General features: G+C 34.0%; 1 protein-coding gene across 1 annotated transcript; it reads left to right on the top strand.

Annotated features, from left to right (window-relative positions):
- The first annotated feature begins 5790 nt into the window (after positions 1-5790).
- On the top strand, positions 5791-22674 carry LOC127843217 (uncharacterized). Its single transcript, XM_052373080.1, has 12 exons — positions 5791-5823; positions 12578-12688; positions 12804-12845; positions 14874-14942; positions 15107-15172; positions 15879-15999; positions 16238-16369; positions 17652-17783; positions 17900-17976; positions 18565-18638; positions 20576-20790; positions 20937-22674. The coding sequence occupies exons 1-12, from the start codon at positions 5819-5821 to the stop codon at positions 21048-21050; spliced, it is 1158 nt and encodes a 385-aa protein (XP_052229040.1). The 5' UTR covers positions 5791-5818; the 3' UTR covers positions 21051-22674.
- Positions 22675-22744: the final 70 nt, after the last annotated feature.

Below are 22744 nucleotides of genomic sequence, written 5' to 3'. Positions count from 1 at the left end.
CGCAGCCGTTTTGTTGCTATGAATTGTTGTAAAGATTAAGCTATTTCTGGCAGCGACGTAACAAAGCATGAAACAGTTTTTTTTTAGGTATGTCAAAATCTCTGTTTTATTCTCGTTTTCAGTGGTGTATCCATTTTTCTAATTGCTCAAGTTTGATTAACAAAAATTTGAAATTTGACATTTAATATGGCCGTGTATTTTTGCATGATGTCATTTTTGAACGCTCATGATTTAAATAGTGATTCTTATACATATGCTAGAGATTGTTTTGAAACAATGCATTTTAGGATAAGAAATCACCTGTTGCACAATGGCATTTAAACAGACAGGCAAAGAGGAGGCGAAGACCACCGGTGAATGCAGCGAAGTTATACACAAGAAGGTAATTTTACACTTTGCGATTACACTATGAGATTGTTCTGAAATGTTGTGTCTAACAACTTAAACAATAGCACCACACAACCCCACCACCACCACCAACACCATCAACAACAACAACATCTACAATGCATATACAACTGCTTCTAATTAAGCGACGTTTTATTCATATAATAACTACACGATATCCATATTGCCAAAAGTGTTATCATATATATGCACAATGAATAACAGTCATGCTAGTAAGTCCTCTCATACATTTAGTTCATCCAGTTTGTCAATGCAGTCGTGTTGCTGTTATTTTAAAGCCTCTATAACGCTCTAAATCAACGAAAAATTTCGTAAAGTTTTTTCGTAAAATAAAGTTAAACAATTATAAATCAGTGTTCCTTATGGCAATAGCCAAATTCCAACGCCAGATGTGGTCTAGTAATATAGATGTTTGAAGATACAAAATGCTCGCTTTTATTATTGATTTGCATATTTAATTCCATTTTAATTTCCTGCAACGATATCTATTCATACGACACATGAACAGTAACATGGTACCATTTAAGTGTTCGTGTGTCGTATGAAGAGATATATTCGCGGGAAATTAAAATAGAATTCAATATGCAAAACAGTAATAAAAACGAGCATTTTGTATTTACAAAAATCTATGTAATCATACCACATCTAGCGTTGAAATTGTGGCTATTGCTTTAAAGAACACTGATTGTTTAGGGTTAACTTTTTTTACGAAATACTTTACGAAATTTTCATTGATTTTGAGCGTTATAGAGGCTTTAAACACCAACTTTTATGGTTTAACAGGGTGACGCTCATGGAAATGGCCATAGCAGAAAGTGAGTACTTGTGTTATTAGATCAGTACAAAATGTTGCGTGTCTATCTTCTTTGAGAATTGGGTACAGGGCAAAATAAAAAAAGAACCACGCAAGTTCTTCATTTTACAGCTATACACTTTGTATTCAAAAGTATATATTTACGCACCAAAATCTTACTCTGTTTGTTAGTAATATAAACATCCAATAATTATTTCACCCATTTTAAGCATGTTGATAGTATACCTTAATACAGATTAAAACAAAGAACGAGCCTAATATATCGTAATCAAATAGGATCATACCTGATACGCACGTTCTTTGTTGGGACCTTTATTCATAAAGTTTATATTTATGATTTACCAAACAGGAAGAAACGTCTATTGAGTGCATGTAGTCAATTAAATAAAACGAAAAATATGAATAACACACACCAATACAATGTTCAGACTAGTGATACCTATTACATACATTGATCAATAACGTGGGCGAATAACTCTGATATAAATAATTGATTTGAACACATCGGTTGTCGTGTGTTGACATAATAACGGGATTCTACAGACGACACTCGGTACTAGGTTTATAAGTACATATGTTGTTGTATTATGTTCATGTGTCCAAACTTTACTGCTGAAGTTAGGCTAAATTATGCGCCAACAACAATAACATTTGAAGTACCACGATTTTATTGTACAGTCATTTTTGACACAAAACAAAATAATAATTTCATCTGAAAAATGTTCTTTAAAAAGTTTACCATTAATAAAATGTTGTCTCAAAATAATTTGATTACACTATTCAGGCATTATCCTAAGGACGCTCTTTCTAAAACTTATTTAAATAGTTTCACTCCTTTATAACTTACGGCACGAAAGCTTAATCTTGGTTTAGGGAGTTAAAACTTCGTGTGACATATGCCCTTAAATTGAATTGCAAATGTAGATAAAACTTTGAAGAAAAATTATTGGGTAGTCATATACAAATGTTATATAAATGGTTTTTGTCGTTGATAATTTTTAGCGACAAGAAAGCCTAATTAGATAAATGATCTCTTGATGGTTTTCCAAATAAGCAATACAAATTGATTCGCTCTGAAGAATAATAATGTAATTCATTACAGCTTACACGTGAGTTTTGAAAGTGAAAACTTCAAACGACATTACATAAACAATCAAATGGAATTGTACGAACTGATCAAAGAAATTATCGTTGGTGCTTTTTAAAAGTTTAATATATTGGTTTGATCTGTTGTACACCTAAAGCACGGGGGCAAAATATATTTGGGATGAACAACTTTAACTTTATATTTCTATAAACTACTATGAGAATTGGCATTTAAATTAACAGGAATCAATTATGGACGGTCTTTAACAGAAGCCAAGCTTGGTATTATTTGCACAATACCAGTTGATCAATATTGAGCAAAATTATGCCACAATGTTACTCTCGGTATATATTTGGGATTCGACTCTTTTAATTTTGTTGACACCTGTTAAGTGCCTTCACTATCGCTTAAAAACATTTTTTTTAAATAGAGCCCATTTTCTTAGCAGCTCATTAAATTGCAAATATATATTTATAAATACTTTATAGGAAATTTAAAAATATTTACAGAACAGGATGAAACAAGACTATTACCAAGCCATAAAAATCCCCTACATGTTAAACTTCACAATTTTCAGCAATAATTCTAGTCTATTTGTTGCCAAAGCAACCAGAATTATTGACGTAGGAACAAAATAAAATGACGTGCATAATCTCTATATTGCCATCTGTCCATGTTTCAAGTTTCATGAAAAAATATGAAGAACTGTTAAAGTTATCGCAGAGCGCAAGCCATAGTTCCCCTCCGGTTTCACCGGTACAGGACTAAAAAGCACGGAGGGGGGGGGGCGCTAAGGGCGATACCTGCCTTTCATATATTAAACGTGTAATAAACAACTTCCTACAATTTAATGTTCTTTTTCTACTGACTAGAAGCTTGTTGGATATTTGTTTCTAGATGTACTGTGTTTTCTTTTGATTAGAAAAATAACCTTTTAAATTATATATTTATTAATAAATAAATTATTCAGAACGCAGGTTAACGTATTCTGCGATTAAAGTTGTAGTTATCAAGTTAAACTAAATATTTAGTTTTGTCTCGTCATTTTCCAACTATCCCGGGAAATTCTTGAGAACTAACAATGCTATGGAGTTCAATGTTTTAAGGATGCATTTCAGATATGAAGCATGGTAGCGAAAATGTTACTAAATATTAGCAAAATGTTTATTTTTAGACTACAAAATCCTGAGCAAGACAAAGTCGACGAGTTACAGACGAAAGTAGACCTTCTTGAAAAGACATTTGCGTAAGCATATTATCTATCTTATTAACGCAAATGTAACATTTTGCTATAACTGCATATGCTGTGCATGCACAAAGTTACCAATAAAACACGATTTCCTCCAATATCTTGCACATTAAACAATTCGACATTTCTTTTAGAATTTTATTTTCATTGTAAACACAATAACATTTTTTAGTAAGTGAAGACATTAAATTCACAAAGAATATATCCGTTTAAAAAAAAGTTACTTCTAATAAAAATTATGTAAAAGAGCCTGTTTCGCTGTTTCCGTTTTTAACTATCAAGACTTCTGTATGAACCGTTTTACAAAAGTGATATCACAGTAAATTATAGTTAAAACTTAAAAGCTTATTAAGTATTATTAAGACTAAAGGATGCATACAATGACTGCAGAGACTATACATACCATTCCAGTGATCGTTTAGATGTACGTCATTTAGAATGAAAGTGTGAGCATATTATTAAAGGGATAAATCGACGGTTTTTACGTCAATTATTTTCATAAATTAGATAATGCAGTCTTGGTAACTGGGGTGTGGGTATTTTAGTCAACTACACTATGTATATATCGTGCAACGATTAAAGAAGCACATGATGTACAGCAACTTTTCATTATCGATTTGTTGAATCAAATATCTTCCCTTCTCTTTTGTTAATCCCACTCATTGCTTGGTGTATACTGTTCATTGGTGTAAGTGTCAGGTAATCAAAGCATACTCACTGTAATGTATACGCTGTTTTGCAAGTTATCATTACACAAATATCGATAATATTATTTCGGTTTTCAAATTTCCTCTGCTATCACTAGTTATGTTCTGTTTTCTTGCCTATTGTTGTATTTATTGTTTTGGTACAATACATAAATAGCTAAATGTCCTTAGAGCTGGTTTGATCGATCATGTTATTTTTTCCAAATACAGCTAACACGTTGATAAATGTAAATGTGGAAGAAAACTTCAGAAAATGTAAGACCATAACGAAAACTATTTTTTTTTTATAATTTAACTTATTTGCTGATGTACAGTCGAAAATCCATTCACACACCATACTCACTATCGGAAAATCACCACGCGTCAGTTCGAATTATTTGATACGACACATGTGAAGATTTTTTTTGGCGACAAATACGATCAAATGTGTCGGTATCGGCGCAAACTTAATCGTTATAAATTTTATTGTGCCATTTAATGTTATTTAATAAATTGAATATAACAATGCACTCATTTGTTGGTTTACCATTGCACACGTTAACTGGTTGTATAACGCTTTATACCGGAAATCCCCTTTACTGTATAATAGCATTCCCCAATCTCAAAACATTGCACGCTACATATTCTTTTCCAGGAACGCAAAGAACTCGTTGAAAACCCACTGGTATGATTTCTATTGTAAAACAGCTGATGTAGGCACGACGACAGACGAAAAAATAGCCGAGGTATGAATGTTGTTCGAGAGCATCAACGATATAGAACAAATGAACTTTAATACAATTTAAAATAAATAAATATAACAAACCATTAATACCGTCTCTCTCTATTTCTCGCTCTCCCCAAAATAAAAATAATATCTATATGTTTGAAATGTTATTAATGTACTTAAGTCCAATGTCGGGTAATAATACGATCTATGACGATTGTATAAAAATGGTGGTGTATTCAAACAACAAAACAGCTTTTTGTTCGTATGTTTTGTGTCTTTGCTTACTTGCTTGCTTGTTTGTTTGTTCGTCTGTCAATCCGTTCGTTCGTCCGTGTGTTTGTTTGTTCGTTCGTTCTATCGTTCGTTCCTTTTTGGAATTTTCGCTGTTTTCAACAGTATTTAACTTTATCACGGTGGTCATTTAAACTAAAACACGCTTTTCCTTGGCAAGCTGTTTACCGGTGCTTTTCTTTGACCTTTTTTTGACTGTTCCAGAGCGGCATATGCAATTGATAAATTGGTTATATAATGATATATATATATATATATATATATATATATATATATATATATATATATATATATATATATATATATATATATATATATATATATATATATATATATATATATATAACCACGTACTGAATATTCGCCTGTTTAAATAAAACATCAATACTCTAATATAACCCTATAGCATAAACGTTATGTCATGCTCTACGATATATTCAACATCATACATTTGCATGTCAAGAATCTACTTTATCACCTGACTGTATTGTATCTAATCGAATGTATCTTGATTTAATAGGATATCGTCTTGAAAGAGGAAACCATTCAAGAAATGAAGTAAGTATATACAAACTTATTCAAGTACTGATTGAAGAAACATGTAGCTTCCATTATTTACTGACTAGATACAAAACTGTCTTGTTATTGATCTCCTAGGTCGTTCCCTTATATCAAAAACATATTTGAAATGTCTTACATTTACAAGACAACAACACAAAACGTTAACGAATGGCCATTAAGTAATTGTTTAAACCGCAGTTCCGTAATTTTCTTAGAACTGCTATTCGATTTCTGGAAAGTTAGTGTTTGCTTATTATAAAGATATTAGTTGCCATGTTTAGGATGATCATTCGCGAGAATTTCGGTGCTTAGTTGAAAGTAGGTCATTTTTTATCTAGTCCAGTGGGATGTTTACTTACATCACACGACACATTATTGTATTTGCGTTTGAGGTTTTATTAGAAGTTTGAAAATGTGTTAAAAGTAGATAATGTGTTCAAAATTGTAAATATATTTTCGGAAAAAACATGACCACAAGCTTCTTATTTCCATTCATGTAACTAATTATAGAATAAGCACATGTACATATTAACAAACTTAAGAAACCAATAAGAAGTGCCGAACAGACAATACATTGTTTACATGATACGTATTACCACGGTGAGCTAAAGCTAGCTTGTAATTTGTCAAAATATTGCTGGTTGACGATGCTGCGAAGCAGCTCGTCTAAGTCATCATACCATTGTAGCGCGAGCCGCCGACTACCTGAGACCGCCACCGAGCGCTATGTGCGCGGCCTCACAATGCCGATGTTCCTTCCGAAACCCTCGGAAGGCCAATTACAAAATAACAATGTAATTATAATTTTCCTTAGGCTACCTTCTGATTATGAACTTAAAATAATCGAGTCGCTTCAAATATATACAATGCGACCAAAGAGGGGACCGATGCCTTCAACGAATCCTCCGGCTTCCGTGAAACTACTGGTTACCGCCTCCGTGAGGCTACTGGCTTCCGCGAAGACACTGGCTCACGTCACCCCAAGGCCTTAGGTGAAGCTTCCGTCACTGCCTTGTACGACGTCCGTAGTATCCAACACTCTGAAAACCCTCTCTAAGAAACAGGAACTCTGCAGCCCGGGCAGCACCGTTTAAAGCTTGCAGCCAACGTAAATACACAACTGCTCCAGAATACTATTCTTTTTAGAGTAACGTCCCTTTTCTGCAGATGTTGATCACCTCGCATACACCGGAGAACTGACCAACCTGCCTATTTGCAAGCCTTTTATATACTGGCGAACAGAGCGCCACCTAGCCAACGGAAAGACACGATCCGGAAACTACCGACGTTACCAAATTCCCTCCGCACTCTACGGAAATTACCGATCATCATTTCTCCTTCACTTACACAGAAACTAGCCGAATATATATGCAGGGGTTTACTAAAAGCATTCCTTAAATATCAAATACTCTTTAAATGCTTAATACATTATTTTTAGCTATACAATTAACTTACTTTATGAAGAACAAGTTACCATTTCACATTGTTTACCTGGCAAATTTAAAACTAAGAGAGGTAATTATACTGTAGCAGTGAAGAAAGGCAAAGCATCTATATCGACCACGAATCCTTTCGTTATATTACCCACGCCTCCGATTTGACATGAGTCCCTTCATGATTTCAATATACAAAACTAATACAATCAAACATTACAAGTAATCCAAAAACTGCACATAAGCAAACTACAACAAGAGCTAACATACACCATGCAATAGCGAATCTCTTCATGAGATAATAAATGTATCAAGATCAGTGCCAAAAAAAAACAACAACTCACTACTTAACATGGTTCGTACTGAACCGAAAACACAAAGTCCCCATTATCATACCCAATGATAATGACACCGAGGCTTGCCGTGCCTCCGCATATCTCTCAAAGACATGCTGGCCATTCACCTGTAACTGAGTTACTAGAGGTCTCTCTTGCATAGACTGTATAACCTTTAAAGGCTTCAATGAAGGCCTTTCTCGCAAAGTGACGTTTGCGTCGAAGACACTCGACTTTCCTGAAGTCGTCTTCTCTTCATCGCGAGACCCACATCCATAATCAGGATACTTTCTCTTCAAGTGAAACTTTGAACCGCAGGTATAACACCCTCATTCCATGACGCTTGGCCTTGAACCATATCTGGGTTGTGAGATTTCCGCGGTGCCCATGAACTGACTTAGCCGTTTGTTGAGCATGCCAACCATCTTTTGAAGCTCATTTATTCGCTTCATTGGCTTATTGCCATCTGTAGCTACCGCAGACACATGTCTGTCAGGCTTAGTTCTTTCTGCACGATACAAAGCTTCGAGCTCCACAGCGTGCCTGATGGCATCATTGCGGCTTACTGGTCGGGCCTGTTTGATGCGTAGTCTCATGTCCGCACTTTGAAAAGCATCAAGGAACTGATCTTTGGCCAATGTTTCTTTCAGGTCTGCCGGTGCAGAGGGGTATGCCAGGTTGTTTAATCTTCGAATGTCTTGCCCCAGCTCTCCCAACGTCTCCGATTTTTTTTGTCTGCGATCACGTAACTGCACTATGTACAGTCCCGTCTGGTTAGGATGCTCAAAACGTTCTTCTAGGGCTTGCAACAGTGAATCATAATATCTGGAATTGTGTGCAAGGTTTCCCAATACCCCTTGCGCTTGGCAACGCAACGACACTGCCAAATACAATCCCCTGTCGTTGTAGTCCCATTGGTTAATCTCAGCGCACGTCTCAAAATCTCGCCACGATGATTGACCATCATACGTAGCTGCCTTCACGGAAGCTGAAGGCTTCAATGAAGTCTTCTTTCTTGTTGTTACGTTTTCACCGGAAAAAAATATCTTTGATTGAGGCTTAGGTGTCTCTGTTTCTAAACCAGGAGTAGAGAAGCGAGTCCGGATTTTGTTACGCTCTAATATATCAAGTTCCTTCTCCAAAGTCAACGTTTAACACTTTGCAACGAGCGCTTCATTTTCCCGCTTCAACCGCTCCATTGCTTCAAGAAGACTTGCGTCACCACCTTGAGCCATTTGAACTGTCGAAAGGTTTCTGTACCCTATCCCACCGCTGCCACCAAATATGTAGCGCGAGCCGCCGACTACCTGAGACCGCCACCGAGCGCTATGTGCGCGGCCTCACAATGCCGATGTTCCTCCCGAAACCCTCGGAAGGCCAATTACAAAATAACAATGTAATTATAATTTTCCTTAGGCTACCTGCCTTCTGATTATGAACTTAAAATAATCGAGTCGCTTCAAATATATACAATGCGACCAAAGAGGGAATCGATGCCTTCAACGAATCCTCCGGCTTCCGTGAAGCTACTGGTTACCGCCTCCGTGAGGCTACTGACTTCCGCGAAGACACTGGCTCACGTCACCCCAAGGCCTAAGGTGAAGCTTCCGTCACTGCCTTGTACGACGTCCGCAGTATCCAACACTCTGAAAACCCTCTCCAAGAAACAGGAACTCTGCAGCCCGGGCAGCACCGTTTAAAGCTTGCAGCCAACGTAAATACCCAACTGCTCCAGAATACTGTTCTTTTTAGAGTAACGTCCCTTTTCTTCAGATGTTGATCCGCTCGCATACACCGGAGAACTGACCAACTTGCGTGTGTGTATCTGAGATTTATTTACAGGTCGTCCAGCGTCTTCTCGACTACAGATGTATCGACCTGCCCCTGTGACCCTTCAGGGGAGAAAATAAGGTCATATTAAACATCATAGCACGATGGGCAATGAGACCTTAATGTGACTAGATGCTTTTTTTTTTTGTTTTTTTTTTTGTTTTTTTTAATGGATTATGTAGTGGTTTGCCTTTTATCAAAATGGTTTTTGCAAAACTTGCATATTTGCAAGCCTTTTATATACTGGCGAACAGAGCGCCACCTAGCCAACGGAAAGACACGATCCGGAAACTACCGACGTTTCCGAATTCCCTCCGCACTCTACGGAAATTACCGATCAGCATTTCTCCTTCACTTACTAGTACACAGAAACTAGCCGAATATATATGCAGGGGCTAACTAAAAGCATTCCTTAAATATCAAATACTCTTTAAATGCTTAATACATTATTTTTAGCTATATAATTAACTTACTTTATGAAGAACAAGTTACAATTTCATAGTTTTTACCTGGCACATTATAAAAGTAAGGGAGGTAATTAAACTGTAGCAGTGAAGAAAGGCAAAGCATCTATATCGACCACGAATCCTTTCCTTATACCATGAAAAAATTCTTCACAATGGCAACCTATGTAAAAGAGCCAATCTGATTGAGATAGCTCGATTTTTCTAATCGGGCATACCTCGCTGATTATCATTGTTAAAGGTAAAGGAAGCTCAGCTATAAAAAGGACAGGATATTCTGGGAAAAAGATTTAATAATGGTTTGAAAACATTAATTTTAAATCAGTTATATTCAATCCATTATATGTTTATAGATCAATGAAAAAACTATGCATTTTTTGTATTGTATTTGACATTTGTCGTAATTTTGTAAATAAATTGCGAATGAAAACGTGTATAATTAACGTTTAACGCGATCATGAGCGTAAAGAAAACGAATTATTTTAAACCTACCATTTGTAAACGTTATAGCGGATATAGAATATAAACAACATAATAGCCGTTCGATATCTATGAAAATCGCTTTTATGCGTGCTTTCTCATTTTGCATATTTAATAAACTGATCAAACAGAAATTACAGAGCCACATCGTGCACATACCATGTTTGATAATTCATTCGTTTGTTGGATATTGTTTTCTGTTTTAAACACATATAAGGTCATATCGCGGAGATTTAGTTAACCTTACCATGTGTTCATGGGCGAACTCACGTATTCAAGTGCTCTTACGACTATGTGCTCATACCTACTTTCGGGAATCATGATAAAAGTATTGTCGTACTTAACGAACAAACATGCTAAAGCTTATTGAATTAGAGAAAACACAATAATCAAAAGATTTTTTTTTATATGTTCATACAGATGGGAATGTGAAATCACATCCGTACACAATTATCATTAACATAGGAAAGGAAACAACGAAATATAAAGTTTGGTATGATAAACTTGTGAAATTAAAGAGCACGGTGTAATTAAAGAGCATGTCAAGGTTTGAATATATCTGCTGAAACGTCATGTTATAACCCACAAACGTTTTACTGTAACAGAACGTTTTTTAAGATAAGTGGTACAGAACATACACGTCGAATATTTTTTTTAATAAAAAAATTCTTGTTATATTTGATCAAGAATGTAACCCGTCTCCCAGATTCGCTGAATGGGTCAAGTTCCCCTCGGGTACTACTTCCCCGTACCCCCAAATGTTTTTTCGTACCCAAATTTATTTTCCTACCCAATTTTTTTCCTACCCAATTTATTTTTGTAACGAAATTTTTGTTCGTACCCGATTATTCTTTGGCATAATTTTTGTACCCAAAATTTTCGTACACATTTTTGTTCTGACCCAAAATTTTCGTACCCACATACACAATTGTGGTGATGTAGATAAACTTAAATTGATGCTTTTATATCCATCCTTTTCAAAAGCATCGTCACACCAGTACTGTCAGTACTTCGATTTTAATACAGTTTGTGTTGTTATGTTCAAGAATAAACATTTACAAATACATTGACATAACAACACGTGTGTTTGCTTTCACGTAGAAATCTAAGGCGTTTCCAACTAGAGGCTGGATCGATGGGTATATATATGTAAGATAAAAATAACTCTTAATTTAGCATGTTTTAGCTTACAGGTTTTCATGCACTAGCGTTTAGATACCTATGCGCGTAATATTTTGAGAAAATAGACACACATTTTCGTAACAAGATTCTCCAATACAAAAATGTTTCCATTAAGGAAAAAAGTGACATCTAGGTTTCAAACAAAGGTCAGGGACCGTTTAAAACATTTTGTGTTATTGAACATTGGTAAACACAAAGTACATGAGTGGGATTTAACATGAATTTCGATTATTTTAATACAATTTACAATACACATATTATTATATAAGAAACTGTATAACATTAATGAATAATAAACAAAACTCATTTGGCAGACCTCACAATATTTCGGACATGTGCATTTGCAGTACGGAGTCATACACAGTAACCAACAGAACCACCGATAACTTTCTGAATTGTTCCAATGACTCGTTCACTTTTCATAATACTTAATAATGTCAGAATGATAGACCCCATATTTGAATGGACTTAAATTACCACCATCATTTTCTTTAGAGCCTGGTTCCAAAACAGAATCATCATTATTTTTGATAAAAATTTGTGTAAAGACAAGGATTAATTGAAACTATTTACAACAATCTAAACATATCCATATCATGTCAATTTTTATGCGTTTAATATAGATATTGATTGTTGTTTGATTAACTAAAAAAGTAATTACATGAAAAAAGGTGACGCATGATTTGCGCGCTATCGCATAAACATACAAATGGTACTTTATAAAGCATTTCTCCGTGTATTTTCGTCTGCTGTGGTCATAAAATGAGCAGCAAATTGAAACATAGCAACTGCTTTCTGATGAAACAACTGCTGAAATTCAAACATTGTTGCATCGCCATACAGGAGGCTGACACAACATTGGATTTCAAAGTAATTTAGAGCAGTAAAAAACTATTGCAGACAAATGAATTGCGTTTATTTGATCTATAGTGATTTATATAATAACGAGGTCAGTAAAATATTTATAATTAGAATAATAATTATGTGACTTTTTGTTGTTGATAATTATTTCATTTATGTTTTGCAGGGAGCTTAAGGAAAGATGCATTCGAGTTGAGAAAACTTTATCCACAGAAATTGGTACACTTATCGAAGAACTATCTGCACTAGATGGAGACATTTTGAAACTGAAAAAAAAGTATTTGCACATATTTGTACTATACAATGAGTTTTTTTCCATAAAATTATTAAGATGTAAGTTCTATATTGTCACGTAACAGTTGACGTCTAACAATTATTTTTTTTCTTTGTAGAATACGTCATGCTGAATCCGAAAAGATGAAGCTTATAATCCAGTAAGGTCAAATTTGTTTCATATACTTGACATTTATTTGAACCTTGCTTTAACTTTCTTAAACGTAATGAAAAGGGGTAGGAGTGGAAATAATCCGACCACCGCTCGACGTTCAAGTATTTATGATAACGACCGAAAGTATATCAGGTGATGTCTTGTATATATTGAATATATATAAACATCATTGAAACCTTTTCAAAAATAAACTGTACTATAAGGGAAAAACATTACAGTCAAGGGGACTAACTTATATGTATACAGTCTATTCCGTTGTTGTGTTACACGTATTGCTTTTAATTTCATTCTAGTATCGGATGGAAAAAACCACATCTCAGTGATTCTAGTTTATGACTCTAGAGTTTTTGCATAGCTAACTTGTCTTAAGAAACGTAGGAATATGCTCCCAAATCACAAGAAATTCACTTGATCTTTGTTTACCTGCTTGTGTGCGTGCGCCAAATCGATATTCCGCTTCATAATGTATTAAACACTGAACAAATAAAAATGACTACGCGACGTCGGCGTGTACCTTTTTTGACGTATCGAGTGTTTATTAAAAGTTTGTTATTAAGAACGTTATCAACAATAATATTACCCGAATGAGTTTAAAGTACAATACAAATGCATGGCATAACGTTTAACAACCATACTGTCAAAGCTGTATATATTAAAAACTAATCAAGGCCATGAAGTTAAAAAAAATACATATGATCCCTATAGTTCCCGCAAACTTTTGCGTTAATTTTTCCTGGTGAAAAACTTTAAATCCACGTAACCGACTTACAAAAAGTAGAACACAAATGTGGTAATTATATTATCTTAACAAAATCCCAATGGAAGTTTCGAGCCTATATTTTATTCATTCCTTTCTCTTCCTTGCTAAATTTCTAAAAAATTAGGATGGACATGGCAGTGTATTTTTACAGTATAGCATTTTAGCCTTTAAAAACACTTTCAATAACTTTAAAATGATCACAGACGGGTATACATGTCGTCATGTATTGAATACTTTAAATTGATAATATATGCATTTTTCTATGTTGAATTGAGCTTAAAAGAATTAACAGGTCAAAAGAGTTAGTTAAAAAATGATAACTGACCAATTATCTGCAACTTATCTTGCTTCCAGTTGTTTATAAAAAATATATATAGTATTTCCGATATTTTACATGACTGGTGAGTCCTCAAAGCCGAAATGATCCGTAAAACAAAATAGTTCCTTTGTGTCGTATGAACGAATCTGCACTAAAACCAAATTTAGATTCAAATCGTACATCGAATTATTTCTGTCGTCAGTTGTCAAAACAAAAGTACGGTTGATATTCAAATGCATTATTTTTTTTCTTTCCGGGATATTGTTTTGATTTGTTGATGCTGGATTAACAAATATAAGTGTATGTGAAGTGAACACACAAAAAATAAACAACGGTTGCGATAGACACCTATCAACTGATAGATGCCCATAATATCACTTTAATAGGCATTCTGTTATGTTTACGAAGATCTCCATTCAACAATAGATATAGGATGTTCACGTCTTCAGCTCACGTCGCAATCGCTAGATAATTTTATCAAGTGAATGCTTTGTTTTTATATAATGGACAGTGAACAGCAATTATTTTATGATTTTTAGATATTTAAATTTGTCTGCTTGATTTTAATTAGTATATATTTTCTTGTGAAACGTTTCGTTATATATGTGTTATCATTTGAACAATTCTTTATGAAACTCCCTGATGTTTAGTTCATGTACACGGACCAATAGGCCATAGGTGATACATTTAGATAAGTTTTGGTAAATTCTATGCATCAGTATTCGAATTAAGTTTTGATCGGACAAGACAAGATGACTGATAAAAATTTACGTGCAAAATAATAACACCCAAAAGTTTAAATATTTGTTTAACCAATAAAATGTATTGAATCCACCAGACTTTGACTTTACTTATATCAATTGTATATTTTCCATGTTCAAATATTTTTATTATTGTCTTGTTATTATTAAAACTAAATCAAAATTGTATAACAGATTGCGGGAAAAAGAGGAAGAAGTTGAACAACTGAAACAACAAAGAGATCTACTTCAAAAACGATATAAGTAGGGTTGACATCAGTTTTTTTAATACTTTCACATTTTCTGTATTTTCAGTTTTCATATTTTGTTCAAGAAAAAACCACCATGTTTTCAGTCATATTTCAAACTGAAATGCCTCCATATTAACGATGAATGTGATTTGCTCAAACTTTATGTTTATCTTACAGCAAGATGAAGGAAGCAAACTTTATGTTGAGGAATGAAAAGAATTGTTATAAAGGAACGCAAGAGAGGTATACTGTAAAATAGAATTTAAACTATTATACGGATGTGAGAGGTGAATCTATTTAAAATGCATATAGTTATTTGTAATTCGAAGAACAGTTCCACAGTTTCAAATAAATCATGTTGATTGGAAACAAAAGTATTTATTAATTTAAAGGGGCCTTTTCACAGATTATGGCATTTTTTAACTTATTCATTAAATGCTTTATATTGATAAATGTAAACATTGGATCGTAAAAGCTCCAGTAAAAAATCAAGAATAAAATTAAAAAAAGTAAAAGAACATTGCCCGGAGCAGGTTTCGAACCAGTGACCCCTGGAGTCCTGCCAGAGTCCTGAAGTAAAAACGCTTTAGCCTACTGAGCTATTCCGCCGAGTACACATACTTGACGTATTTTATACCTTATATAAGCAATCTTCGTAGTTTCACAAAATTTAACGACAAAAACAGAACTCTCCAAATTATTCAATCGTTTCGCGTTGCAACGCTTTATAATTTTTAGGTTTTAAAATCGTCAAAAGATGCATATAATGGCTATATTAGACCATACTGTTTCCTCACAAATATCATACCTAAAACGAAAATTTGCGAATCTGAAACAACTTTTTTCAATTTTGTCAATTTACCAAAGCGTGAAAAGATCCCTTTAAACCGTTTTATTTATTTGTATGTTGGAACACAATATGATTCTTATGTATGTATTGGCATCGTAGGTCTACGTTGGACAAGATCTTAGAAATGGAAACTTCGCTTTCAACCGACTCAGAAAAAATGGCACGACGAAAGGAGTTGTTTAGAAATCTAAAATTTGAAAAAACCGACAACGCACCTTTGGTATACTAACTATTGGTATTTAAAGAACAAACCGCAGTATGGACGTAACTCTTGTATTTTATAATTCAACCCCTACATTGAGTTATCACACAGCCCAATAATAATATTGTGGTTGGTTTCATTAGTACAATACATTATGTTCCTTTTAATATGTTTATTAAGAGGCTTATCGTTTCCCCGTATTAAACCATTATACCATTTCCAAATAGAGGTATTGTAATCACTATTCGTTTTACAGATAAAGTTAGACGAGGACATGAGCAAACACCGAATTGCAGTCATGGATATGTTTTGTGCCAAACGAGACATAGCTCATTACACCGGAGTAATTTGTCTTACTTTACAAGGACGTTCTGATTTGATTCAAGAGGTAAGTGTCGTTTAAAACGATATTTTAGTAGGCAAATAATCATAAAATTTGATCAACTGTTAATGGATGAAACTTAACCGATGTAAACTCTAGGTATAAAATACGTATTAAATCTATGTCTATTATCTATACGACGTTGCCAATGGTTAAATTTAGCGTTTATAAATCTTTGTTCATCATGTCAAATAAAACGACAAATGAATCCAATGCGTTCAATAATGATGAGATGTATATATTGAGTGAATTATTCACTTAATTTATTATATACATGTTTAATGCTTTTTACAAAATACAGGTTGTATCAATCGTTGAAATAAAAAATCCCGTATTACGCTACTCGCTGTTTCCAATTCCGTATTACCATACTAGCCGGACTACTGCGAGCCATTTAATGACGTCACATTACGCGCACCGAAAATAGAAATATTTTATATTACGAAATATATTACGTAATACATCGTGTGACGTCATTTCTGTGACGAAACACAATGGTTTTAACTAAACTCTCTGAAATTTAAGGACTAACGGACGTGGTGTTTTTTAACAGTAAACTATTTGTTAAAAACATAGAAATAATTCAAAACGTATTTTGGAGTGTGTGTTTATCATGCATACATGTATATTTCGATAGGAATACAATAAAATAGGGTAATTTAAACTAATTTTCGATAAAGACACGGAAGATAGAAGTGGAAGTGCATATCGTTTCAACGTTTTTGTTATAAATATCGGATTTAAATTTAAAGTTGTAAAGTTAATTGTTATAAACATTGGATTAACGATTGCATTTAGGTTAGCGTTTCGGAAACCTGTGTTTTTCGTTTCGAATGTTTACACGTTAATTTACATAAACTGTATTTATACGCGTCTTAAATAAACTATGGCGTACCGAACTTTTAGTCATTGTTTTGTCAGTTTTGTTAAAGTAAAAAATACAATTGTTAACTGTTTTCGTTAGTTGTTGTATATAATAAAAGGAATATTACGCTAGTCAATTTTTCCAAGAGTTTGTATCACTCTCGTGGCTTGTGCTATTTCGCATCACACTCGAGGCTCCGCCTCTCGTGTGAAACGTCATCACACAAGCCACTCGAGTGATACAAACTCAGGGAACAATTGACTAGCGTAATATTCCGTATGTATTTTTATGAATGTAATACGTTCCATGGTATTGTTAACCATGACGCATGGGTGCACAAAACAAGGATAAATTAAGGAACACAACTGAAAAGAGTCCAGCTTCAACTGTGACTATTATTATGTATAAATGGTCGTGTTTTAGATTTTAAAGACGTCAAATTTATTGCGTTCTGATTTCGATGCAACATCAATTCTATTGAAAAAGCTTCATGAAAAATCAAATGAAATTACTACTTCGACAATTCCCGTGATAAAGCACGCAGTTGACGGACACGTAAGTGACAATGTATATGAAAATTATGTCATGATTCGAAATATTACTTTACTTTGCACTTTGATAACATTTTGATGATACAAATTAACCTATTTTTTTTAATACATAAATTTTAGGAACGTAAACTAGACATAAGGCCTCTAACCAGGAATGTCGCAGAGATAGAAACTGAATTATCGAAAATATTGTCCAGGTAAATAAATTGTATTATATTCCCAAATAATCACACGGCCTTGTTTACGTATACTTACGTTAACACTGCTTTTGCATGTAAGCTGCATCCGGTTTAATAGTATTCAACTGGATAAAGTTCCGCATTCTGTTTAGTTAAGTTTCCCTGATAATTTGTGTTTCATCAAATGCATCAAATGATATTAAAAAATATATGTAAAGAACAGAATGTGCCACATATGCATGAGCTATAATCAATGTCATGGCAGTCAAAAATACAACTGTATTATTGAAGTTTGATTGGTTTGATTTTCATTATAAATGAGTGTGAACATATTAATGGTCTATTGTTAAAGGCCAATTATAACGTAAGGGGATTTTCTTTACGGGAAGTATCGACTGTATTTCTTCTGAAAATGGGCATGTTTTGAGCAATAAATGTATTAAAAACTTAAAACTTAATATTGCCATGCTGACGCACAATGACGCTGATAAAAAAGGTTATGCCAGTATACTTTTTGAAGTTCTTGAATTCTTATAGTAAGTAAAGGATATTTTAGTTCGATGAGTACGTCCATGGGTAGTGTATATACTTATATATATGTTTCAGGAGAGAGGAAATATTTATAGCTATCCAGGAGAATATAGTCACTATATCCTCATTGAAGCGCAAAATATCAGCAGGTATTCTGTAGAATAGAAAATCACAGAACGCTGATAAGGTAGGGTATCCGTAAATAAAGGCCGCGTTATTTTTCGATGTTGCTGTTTTCAACATTTATTGTAGATTGTATTGTAGTTAAAACGACTCAATTCGGCAAATTCGGTTTATTTCGTTTCTTTCGTAAAATTGTCGGTTTTCTTCGGAAATTATTGGTATATTATAGGTATTATAGGATCGCTTGCGGCCTTTTAAAAAAGTGATATCGAACCGGAGCGTAAAATAAGAGGAAAAAAAGCCGATCGTGATGATTAATACACTTTGTATTGCGTAACGGTCTGGACTTAATATAAACCAATTAACCATACATTTTTGAAATTGTATACATTTATGTGCAAACTGTCCTGACATACAGCTGTTTTAATCCTTTTTATTAGGTATACATCTTTAAATAAGCTATTGGTTTTAACTGAATATGACTTTGTGTGATTTGACTCGAAGGCTTGCTTGATTTAAACACGCTGTCTTAAATATAGTGGTTTCAAGCACGGCCTTTTAGCAGCAAGTAGAAAAGCATATGTGCCTTCATAAGATGAATTAACTTATAATTGTTTTTGCTGATTCCACTTTGTTAATAGGGTATTAAAACACTAAATTTAACTACCCAGGGTGAAATAATTAATATCAACAGAAAACCGGTATAACTTTAAATGTTTTAACTAGTATTTGATGGTCAATGTTCAAAATATGTGGCATGTCAATCCCTAGAAAAATTCACATTACGGAAATAGCAAAATACTGTATGTTTGAAATAGGGACCATAAGGACAGGTTGTCATGAAGCTTACATGATCAACGCTTTTTTATCCTTGTTGTTTGAATATGCAGAAAAATCCATGATTTCAAAATCCGACGTATTTTCGGATCAAAAAGCATGTACATGTATTATGTACACCAATATGTGCTAAAAAACGCATTGCATAAATGAACATGCGCTTTATCCGAAAACCTTTTCGGGCTCGGCTTTATTAAATAACTTTAATAATCATAAATTGTGTAGTTTTACCAAATATCGTATTCCGAAAATGAGTAGTATTATTGTCTTATATATATTGTCTATATAAGTCTTATATTTGAACCCCACTGAAAGGTAAGATGATATACCAAATAAACAAATATATGTTCCGTGTGACGGCTATGTGTCGCTCATTCTGTCCTTAGCTCGTTGAGATCGTCCGGTCATTCTAGAATAGTGTCCGCTCTCTAACTCCATCGTGCAGAAAAGTGATTTTTTAATCAACATATTCGACACGGTAGTACTAGCTCATGAACACCATTTCTACCGTGAAAGTCAATATCATAATAAGAAAAGAAAGTCCAATATTTTTTTTAATTGGAATACGCATATCCGAACGATCAACATTGTCGACAGCTCTTCTTTCATAACTTCATTTATGGCATATATAGGTGGTTTGTATATACATATAATTTAAACACGCACGCACGCACGCACGCACGCACGCACGCGCGCACACACACACACACACACACACACACACACACACACACACACACACACACACACACACACACACACACACACACACACACACACACACACACACACACACACACACACACACACACACACACACACACACACACACACACACACACACACACACACACACACACACACACACACACACACACACACACACACACACACACACACACACACACACACACACACACACACACACACACACACACACACACACACACACACACACACACACACACACACACACACACACACACACACACACACACACACACACCACACACACACACACACACACACACACACACACACACACACACACACACTCATGTATGTTTTATTAAACGCATATTCATTTATTTACTTCTTGGCAATGTAGATAATCATGTATTTGAAGTGAACCAAGACGAAAATCACATCCAGCGATGTGCGTCTACATATATCGGAAAGGTTTTTCAAGAGCAGTCAACGATCACAAAATTTTGGTACAAACTTAAAGCGGCGCTGATGTATATAGGAGGTCAAGGGAAATTATTAGAAGTCTATCGAAAACACATTGAAGAAGAAACATATTCCCACAGATTCCTGAGGTTACTCAGTCAAGTAGACCAGGTATGCATTCGCGTTTGCTTACAATAAGTATTACATGCTCGACGTGATTGTTTAACTTTTAGGATATAAGAATATTTCTAATAGTTTAAGATCATATTGTTTCAAATGATAAATTAATACTAACATTTCATGCATACTTATTATAGAATTGGCAGGTGATCGGTGAGATGTGCAGTCTAAGCTGTGGCGAACGGAACAAAGAAGCAAATGTACTGTACAGTTTTGCTGACAACATTGTGAATGTCAACACTACAACCTGAATCGAGTTGTTCTCAAAGACGTTTTCTTACATAAATGTCGATTGCGATTCATATGATTACTGGTACCCATTTGTGTTAAAATTTATTTTAATATTTTCTACGTAAACAATGACAAACAGACAATTCTTTTATTTGCGATGGTGTATTGCATATGATGAAACAAGTCTTGATTATTTAATGTTTGTAAAGACATGTTTTACTAAATGTTTCAACTGTTTTTTTTTCATGAGAAACGCGTACTAAAAACGATCATAATATAGGTATGTGTGACGATGTTTTCATAGTCAAACAATTAATTAGACATTGTATGAGGTTTTGTCGATTTGACGTTTTCCTTTTGTTATTTGTGTAAATAACAGTGCTGAACTACGGCATATTCAATGACCCTGTGCGATTGTGTTTGAGATTTGGCGCTGATCAACCATCTATAACCCTAATGCTACATAAATCCGGATATTACGTAACTTGTGTAATGTCTATATAGGACATAATTCATTGGTGTGCGTATAAAACATGTAAAGCATATATACACCATAAGTGCTACGTATGTAGCACTAACCTTCTATATGAAAACAAAGGAATAAATCTGCAAACGTTTGAACAGTGAGATCTACTAGGACTTAGCACTTTTTCATTTGATTTATTGTATACAGAATATATAATGTTTACTAAGAGCAATGAAATATTCCTGTATACTAATGTGAATATTTATTTTTTTATTCATTTTTCGGAAATAAGTATTTATATAAAATGTTCGTTATTAACGTATTATATCTGTATTGAATTACCCGCGTTATATTTTAGATAAGGACTGAAGGCGGTGTTCTTCGTGTGGTGTATTCTGATGATTACAATCAGATTCGGAATTGTCCGCTTTAAATAGTTTTTTTGGAAGCGTTCCTTAATTCATTATTTCAATAATGATTTTATAAAATGTACCACTGAGTGCCTATAAGATGAAAAAATACCGGCAAATGAACTATATAACAGGTAAAGCGTAAAAATACCTTTAGAGTAATTATGGCGCAACCTTCTTTTGTGAATGTCATACTGTATAAGTTTAATATCATTTTCTTATGTTGTACGTCGCCCGCGACAACACAATGTGCCCTTTTAAGCGTTTATACTTATGAACGAACTTATATGCAGTTACATTCCAATTGCAAAGTGATACGTGTTTGGTTGTTGTTGTTGTCATCTTTGTTGGTTATGTATTAGTAATGAAATTGTTCTAATGCGCAAGAAATGAGTAGTTTGACTAAGGCATGACGTTACTTCAGAGTTGATCGTCGCACTGTGATTGTTTTAGTTTTGTGTGTAAATATATATAATTCCTTCAAACTTGATATAATATTTTTTTATTATAAGAATACGCACATTTTGTTATGGACACGTAACAAGCTTTTAGTTATGCCCTTTTGAAAGTATGAACTTAGTTCATGTGAAATTCGACTCGTACTTCATCATAGTAAAGTGTTTTGTCTGTTCTCTAGTCCTAATAAAATCAATTTACACAGCAACAATGTTATTTAAGTAAGGACGTCCTCACTTTTCAACAGAATTTTTTTCTGAAACTTGTTACTTTTTTCCACAAAAACATGTTTAAAAAACTGTTAATTCGAAAGGTCCCACTTGTCGTCCGATTCCAAGATTTGTTCAGCGTGTATATAAGTATTTTACATTGCGCAGATTCG

Source organism: Dreissena polymorpha, chromosome 8 (genome assembly GCF_020536995.1).
Source record: "Dreissena polymorpha isolate Duluth1 chromosome 8, UMN_Dpol_1.0, whole genome shotgun sequence".
Taxonomy (NCBI): domain Eukaryota; kingdom Metazoa; phylum Mollusca; class Bivalvia; order Myida; family Dreissenidae; genus Dreissena; species Dreissena polymorpha.
Note: the sequence above shows the minus strand (reverse complement) of the source record. Positions and strands in the feature narration are given on the sequence as shown.